The sequence below is a fragment of the Heloderma suspectum genome, chromosome 10 (genome assembly GCF_057233095.1).
Source record: "Heloderma suspectum isolate Gila_16-S chromosome 10, 16-S_ref, whole genome shotgun sequence".
NCBI lineage: Eukaryota > Metazoa > Chordata > Lepidosauria > Squamata > Helodermatidae > Heloderma > Heloderma suspectum.
In genome coordinates this window covers 2,782,678-2,790,566 of record NC_139467.1, presented here as the reverse complement: position 1 = coordinate 2,790,566, position 7,889 = coordinate 2,782,678, and the positions used below count along the sequence as shown (strand labels likewise).

General features: G+C 57.6%; 1 protein-coding gene across 2 annotated transcripts; it reads right to left on the bottom strand.

Moving 5' to 3' along the window:
- Positions 1-1,011: 1,011 nt before the first annotated feature.
- On the bottom strand, positions 1,012-7,287 carry FOSB (FosB proto-oncogene, AP-1 transcription factor subunit). 2 transcript variants are annotated; one of them, XM_084814298.1, is made up of 4 exons: positions 7,156-7,287; positions 3,608-4,009; positions 2,746-2,853; positions 1,012-1,488 (listed from the first exon to the last, which is right to left on the bottom strand). In XM_084814298.1, exons 1-4 carry the CDS (start codon positions 7,285-7,287, stop codon positions 1,012-1,014), a joined length of 1,119 nt encoding a protein of 372 aa, XP_084670424.1. The 2 variants fall into 2 exon arrangements, with proteins under 2 accessions (XP_084670424.1, XP_084670425.1); XM_084814299.1 differs by having other exon boundaries at positions 3,674-4,009.
- Between the last annotated feature and the right edge of the window lie 602 nt (positions 7,288-7,889).

The following is a 7,889-nucleotide window of genomic DNA, read 5'->3' as shown; positions in this document are numbered from 1 at the left end:
AAAGTGAAATTGGAATCTTGTGAACTAGGAGAGTATTTTATTTGCAAGCCAATTAAGGTAGATTTTCCCCTCTCTTTTTCTCCACTATAAATTATGGGTGCAATCCCACTGAACTCTGTGGCACTTACTTCTGAGTAAACACACATAGGAAGAGGCTGAAATCACTGGGCTTTAAGCACCATGGGTGCAACATTCCAGACTTGTGTTGGTGTGGCACAAGCATTCAGTAGGCATCAGCCAAAATAATCCACAGAAGCTGCTGCCACAATCAGTTCCTATGGCACCGTGGCACTTTCCATACTCCAGAATGGAGATAACTGGCAAAACGCAGCTTCTTCCAAGGAGACCCAAAATTCAGATTATGCTATGTTGATTGACTAATAACGGGAAAAGCGCTGAAATGCCCATTTTTAGCAATGCAACTGGCACAGAATTCACAGAGCAAGTTAGAGCAGAATAAGCCAGAACACAGCTTTGGGGTGGGGGACACAGGTAGGGCCCCATTCATCCTCATTTCCCCTAACAGGTCAGCCCCTTTGCTCGGCTTCTTACAACAGTGCTGGTAGGAAGTAGGGAAACATCACAGTCCAGCTCAGCCAGGGTTTGTGTTCAGGTGAGGCCCTGGTTTCAAGAAAGCAAGCTAGGGTCACAACTCTCCAAGGTGGTGGATCCTACTTGCAGCCCAGAAGTGTCCTGGTTCCTCCCGATTTGAAAATTGCAAAGCCCCAGACGTGGAAATGTTAAAACAGACAACCACCGGCAAAGACTCTCTGCCACGGGTCGCGCCCCCGAAGGTTTGACGACAACAACAACAGGCCGCATGGCCAGAGGCGGCATGGCGGATGCTGGCAGCTGTTTCTGCGTGTTTTTTGGCGTTTTATAGGGCCGATGCTCCCAGATGGTGGGTGGGGCGTGTGCGCATCCCCATCTCTTGCCCCCTCCACTCACACTGAGGTTTGTGCACATGGGTTTATCGGTTTAGACACAAAATCTGAGTTTGGGTTCTGAGTTTCACAGAGCAAGGAGCGAGGGGGAGTTCAGGGAGTCCGAGGAGTGGTCGCTGCTGCTGTTCCGCTGGTGGGTGGCTCCACAGGTGGCTCCCTCTGGGTAGGTGAACACAAACGAAGATGTATATGAAGGGTTAACCGGGTACGGCTCGGTCAGCTGTTCACCATGTGTAAAGTAAGAACTAGAAAATGCTACCTCCGCTGGGCCCGCAGCTTGGACCCCGCCAAGGCTCTGCTGGTAGAGGAGGGGCACCGATGAGTAGGCCGTCGGCCCAAAGGGGTCCTCTTTGACTGGCATCGCTAAAGAGCCCACCTCAGTCGAGGTGCTGGGCTGGCCACTCAGCTCTGGTATGTCCTCATAAGGAATTTTGCAGCTGGGCTTGTGAGCTACAAGGACGAATTCCAGGCGCTCTCTTTCCTTCTGCAGTTCAGCTATCTCCGACTCCAGTTCGGCTTTCTCTTCCTCCAGTTGGTCTGTCTCCTGGGGAAGAGGTGGAGCACTGGAGTCAGTATGGGGCCAGGGCAGCAAAGGGACCATGGGAGTTAGTGAGGCATTGTGGGACTCTGGCTAACTGGAGCCAGGCAAGTTGTGGGCCTGAAGTGAGAGGCAGCCTGTATCCCGTCTCCACCACCTTGTCTTCTTGCACCAATCCAATAACTAACCCAAGAGAAGCGTAAATGGCTGTGAAACCCGCTAGGCTTGGCTCAGTTTGTTCTCCTTTCCTGAGCATACTGAGACTGGGCTTCTTCCTAAAGTGGAATCCCTTCATGTTTCATCTTCCCTTTATCAATCAGGGTGTTCTCTCTCTAATCCATCAACATCGGGGGATGAACTCATTTAACAGTGCGCAAGGCACAAGCCCATAAGGATGGGGGGGTTGCCCAGAAATTCCCTACCCAATTTTGGGGACTGCTGGCGGGGGGGGGGGGAGAATTCTTAATTTCTCCTGCTCTACTTTGGCCAACTGTTTCTTTCTCCTCCTTCAAAATGGCGGCTGCAAGACTGGAAGGGGTAAGAACCACTCTGGCCTACAGATTCCGCGGCACTCATTCCTCCACCATCAACAAGTTGGCAGAGTAGAACAGCAACTGCCTTGCAGGGAAGGAGAGAACACAGGGAATGGGAAGCATGGCAGAGCTAGGGATGGGGGTGGAAGATAAGCTCTTAATTGGAAGCTGAAAAGGGGAACAACGCAGGAGGAACTGGGAATTTGTTCAAGCAAATTAGCCAAACTGGCAAAGGAGTCTTGCCAGAGAGCCCCATGCAAAGCTAGCACATGTGCACAAAAACTGTTCCAAAATTCAGGTAACTGTGCCATGACTACACCAACCAAGTTTTATCAGGACCATATAAGACACTTTATCCAAAATCTTGCTGGAAAAACATGGTCTTCACCTTTGACCTTAATACCTGGTAAGGAGCTTAGGTGGGCTCTTGGGAGACCGTGTCAAAATTAGAGATCTGGGCAGCAGGGGAGGCAACAAAGAGGGCTTCAGTCACCTCCAGTACTTTTGGGTGTCTCCTAAGAAACTAAGTGATTGATAGTTTGCTGTCCTCTAAAATCCCAACAATAAGCCATCCGAGGCAGGCCACGTCATCATGCATAACGGCACGGTACATGGCATCGAGCCGCCCCCGCTTGGCTTAAAGCTTGTGGGGTTCCCTAATGGTAAGGAGACTGTATCACAAGTCAATACCCTATGGTAGCCAAGGAGGTTTACGCAAGGGCACGCTTACCGCTTGAAGACGGTCTGTCAGTTCTCGGCGCCGATTGCGGCATTTGGCTGCCGCTAGCTTGTTCCTCTCCCTACGGACACGGCGTTTTTCTTCTTCCTCAGGTGTCAGCTGCAAGGATAAGATACGGTTAGTCAAAGGATGGCGGCTAGGCAGTGTCCCTTCCTAGACATGGCACCATCCCAGGGGACTTTGCTGTCACTGTATTGGGCAAATCAAGTGTGCCCACCCCTAACTGGATTGGGAGAGGCTGTTCCATCTTTGGCCTTAAAACAGGGGTGCTGGAATGGCAAATGCAACCAGCGTGAGACCAGGAACATTTCTACTGCTAAGAACATCATGTTCTTACTTGTGGTGGGGTGGATTCATGGACTGTATTTTCCACAGTCTCACTAGAAACCCAAGGTTCCATGTGCCATAAATTCACACACACACAGCTTCCCACATGCACCATTAAGCCAGAAGAATACACCAGTGCAGCCCAACTTTAGGGAGCAGCAACATGTAACTAAGTTGAACTTGAACCAACAGATACTGGAGCTTCAAGCGGCCAACTTTGGCGGGGTATTGTCGAAACCAGTTTGCTTCAGGCGCAAGATACAGAATGGCAGATTCCTCGTTGCAATTCTAGCTATACTTTCCTTGCACCCCACACCTGGTGTCAACTCTCCCCATGGCAGCGGGGGACAGAAAGAGGGGAGCAAGCCAGGAAAGCATGCAGAATGCAAGAGGGCGGATACGTTCCCACCCCACCTGCAAACGCAGCCATTAAGGGATTTTAGGAATCTCTTGTAAGTTACAACATGCTGGGGAACCCCCAACTAGCAGGGCTGGAGTTAGGTGCAAAATGATTTGAATTAGTAACCTCGTTGCTGATGCCCCAGAGGAAGTTCCACAGCAGAAGAAAGGCCCTACACTCCTCCCCGCTCACCGTTTCCTCCCGCGTCCTTCTGGGCCGGGCCCTGGTGGAGGGTGGTGGGGCAGCAGCCACAGGGGCCGTTGAGGGACCGGCAGCATAAGCACCCAGTCCTGGGGTGGAGTAGCTGGTGCCAGGCAAGTCATAGGGATCCACGGTAGGGGGTGGCGGCTGCGGCGGCGGCGGCTGCTGCTGCTGCTGTGGCGGCATTTGCTGGCCTGGTGGCGGCTGAGACTGGGCCATGGACGAGATTAAGGTGGGCTGCACCAACCACTGGAGCTCCTGGCTAGTTGATATTGCAGTCACTGTTGGCACAAAAGGTCCGGGCATTTCCCCAAGGCCACTGCACTCCTGGAGGGATACAAAGACACCACAAGCTCAGAGACTGTCACAGAGAACGGCACCAGAAACCATTCACGGGTGATGTTTGCCTTCCCGCACTCGGCGCCTTCTAGATATGCTGGAATACAACTCCCATCATCCCCAGCTGGCTTCAGCCATGATGGGGGTTGCATTCCAGCACATCTAGAAGGCACCGGGTGGGGGAAGACTGGGCTATGTGATATAGGCTTCGAAAATGGGGTCCAACAGGGGATGCCTTGTGTACAAGGCATCCTCCTTCACCGCCATGGTTTGGGGCCCAATGGCTCTTTTTCAGCCTCCATCATGTGGGAGAGAGTGGTGTGCATCCAGCATCCAGGGGCCAATAGGAGAAGATTGCAAGGCAGGGTTCTTGTGACCTCAAACACAGCAGGGCATGACAGAGTATTTCTGAACAGCTAAAACCCCTTCAAAGATGACCTTTGCTTAAAAACACACACCTTTATTTTGTTTGTTGTACTTCTAGCCCACTCTTCCATGAGAAAATTACATGGGGCTCTCCCTGATCACTCATCCTGAGGCACTCCAACCCAACAGTCATTTTTACCTAGACTGTTGCTATTGGTCTACTCGCACAACTAAAGTCACACAAGCCTTCTATATTTTTGTCTTAGACACTTGATAAGGAATCAACAGAGAGCAGAAGCTTCAGTGACCAATTAGTTTATGTGCCTCATCTTGATTCTAGAATCTAGATCTTCCCAGATTATGGCCCCCAGAAGCCCCTTCACTACCCAGAATCAGAGCCAAAACAGTCAACCAGCTAAGACCCATGATCAGAGAACCACCACCATTGGGTCTCCAGTCCAGACTGCCATCCAAGCTAGAAGAGAGAAGTTGCGAAGAGGCCCAGAGATGCAATGCAGATATTTTATTAAACCAGCTCTGATTTCTGTTCAAGAGTTTGTGCAAGCTTTAGTCCACTCATCATCACATATGTTTTATCTACACTCCATTTGCTGTCCAAGCGAGAACTGCAGGCTAAGATTTCTCAAGGACTTTGCAGCAGCTTTGGACTTCTCTCCCCACTGATAATTAACATCAAGTAGCATTAGGTGTTATTATGTGTGCAACTGAAGGTAAAAGTGTCAGCTGTCAATGGCTGCAACCACAATGGACATTTTTAGGACAATCCATCTGCTCTCTCATTGATTTTCAGGGGCTTTATATAACTTGTGTTCTACACCGATACTGAGAAGAGCTCTTGTTCGAAACCTCGGCCTTTTTTTTCCTTTGGTCTTTTTCAGGCCCCAGCCTCAAAGCCCACAGGTCTCTGGAAGGGAAGATATAACGGCCTGACCGCAATAAGATCAGGAGAGAAAACTCCCCAGGGTCTCCCCCACAGCAACATTGCTCAGAAATCGCTCACAGGCAGGGAGATCTTGGCAGCTAAGTGCATGGTTGCTAAACTCCTGGTTGCTTCTTATAGGTGGACAGAGAGTGAACACATTTAAGAGGACAGGATGAATTGCAAAGGTAAGCCTCACCTCAAGATTTGCCAGCCCTTCCTGCCCAAGAGCGAGGAAGGGGGTTCATGCAGGTGGAGTTGTGCACAGCACAGTCTAAAGGAGAGGCTCTTCTGAAAGCCACGCCTGCCTCAAGCAATTTCACTTGCACTAAATGCCTTTTGCCCCTGCTCTCAAATGGGTTGCAACTGGTTGCTGGGAGAGACAAATACACCTGGATTACACTCAAGAACATCACTGCCGTGCCCTGGAATTTCAACACGTTTCCTAGCCTTGCAGACTCCTTGAGTGGGCTGTTAACTGACAGCAGGCTCCCCCATCCCTTTATTAAACCCTTTTCCGACATCCTTTGGAACTCCAAATTGCTTTTCTGTGACTAAGCCTGGCTGCCCTGGAGCCGCCTTACGGCCATGCACCCCCACCAGAAGGACTAGGGGCGCCAGTACGGCCCCCTCCTCTCGCCCCTTTCCTCCACTTCGCGCGGGGAAGGCGGCTGCTCGATGCTTGGGAGCGGCAGGAGAGCCCTGCCGGGTCGGGCCAAGGCCCATCTAACCCAGCGCCCGCCCACGCGGGGGCAGCCCGCCGCCGGCGCGACGCCCGCAAGCGGCCCACGCCCACAGCGCCCGCCCCGCTCCCAGCAGCCGGCGCACGGGCCAGGCCGCCTGCGGCGCGGGGCGGCGCCTGGCCATCGGGACGGGGCCCGGGCAGCCGTCTGCGGCAGGAGGTCCGCGCCCCCTCCGAAGCCGCCCGAGCCGGCGGCGGCGGCTCGTGGCGGCGCATCCCGCGCCGGGCGGCGCGCTGGCGAGGGCCGCCCTTCCGTGGCCGGCCTCTCGCCGTCAGCTGCCCGGGCGGCCCCGGGGGCTGGCGGGACGGAGGGGCGCGCCTGCCTCCCGCAAGCCCCGTCGCGCCCCGGCCGGCCGTTTCGGGGCAGCGCGCGGCCGAGGCAGCCTGCGGGGCGGGGCGGGGCCTCCGCGCCGGGCCCGGCCAATCGGCTCGGCGCTCCTGCCCGCTCCTCCCCTTAGCAACGGGGGCGGCCCAGCGTTCCAAAATAACCCGCGCGCCTCGGGGAAGAGGAGGCGGCGGAGGAAAACGCGCCGTACGTGCTTCACGTCAGCACGGAGGGTTCCAGCACGTCATGCGTTACGCACAACCCCGCCCCCCGTCCCCGTCCCCGTCCCGCTCCCGCTCTCCTCCTCCTCTCCCCCCGCGAGCCGGCCCCGCGTGCGCACGCGCGCCCCGGCCCCGGGCGGGACCGAGTAGCGGGAGAGTTCAGGACGCCGGAGCGCCGCGGGGACTGGTGCCGGCCGCCCGCCCGCCCGCCGGGGGGCTCTTCGGAGGCCGGCTCGCGGGGCTTCTCCGCGCGCCTGCAGGCTGCCCCGCGGCCGTCGGCAGGGGGCCCGGGGGCGCCCGAGAGCGGGCAGCGACAGGGTCCGCCGCACGGCGCGCGAGGGGCCGGGCAGCAGAGGCGGCGCCCGCGCCGAGCCGGGTCCTCCGCGGGCGCGGCCGGGCCGGTTCTCGGCGGCCCCCGGGCGCGCCCTCCCCAGCCTTGCCCCGGGGGCGCTGCGCAGCACCGCGCGGGACGAGCCGCTGCCCAGGAGAGGAGCGCCGCCGCGCCGCGCCCGTCCCTGGCAGCCCCGAGCGCGACCCTACCTGCGAGGAGGCGGCAGCGGCGGCCGTGGGGCTCCCGAAGGACTCCACCGAGGAGAGGTACTGGGACTCGGCCGAAGGGGACGAGCTGCACCGGGAGGTGGAGTCGTAGTCTCCGCGGAAGCCCTGATACATCTCCCCCGGGGGCGCAGGGGGAAGGCCGCGGCCGCGCGGGGGGCGCCTGGAAGCCAAGGTGAGGGGCGCGCGGAGCCAGCCGGCCGAGACTTCCCCGCCGCGCCGCGAGCCCCGCCCGCCGGCTCCGAGGCAGGAGCGCCGTGTCCGGGCGCCGCGCGTCCCTCTCTTCCCCCCTCGGCGGCCCGGCCTGGGGGGAGACGGCGGCCGAGTGGCGGCGCGCCCCTCGCTCTCGCCTCCCGCTGGCGCCTCGGCCGCCGCCTTTCAAAGGAGCATGGCGGAGAGGCGAGGAAGCGGCCGGCCGAAGTTCCGCCGGTCAGGCCAGCCCAAAGTCCGCTTCCAGGAGTCCCAAATCCACAATCCGCGGCGATGCCCGGTAGGAGAAAAGCCGCCGCGGGAGAAGTGGGGTCCCGCCTCCTGCGCTCCGTGCCCGGCTCGCTCTTGCTCCGCTGCCTCTCTTTCTTCGCGGGCCCAAACCTTATGAATGAGCCCGCTCGGCAGAGCAGCCTATTTATACAAGAGGGGGCCGGGCCCCTCCTGACGTCACCGAGAGGCGTTCTCAGCAGCGCCCCGAAACGCGGCTCCCGGGGGGCCCCCGCGCCCCA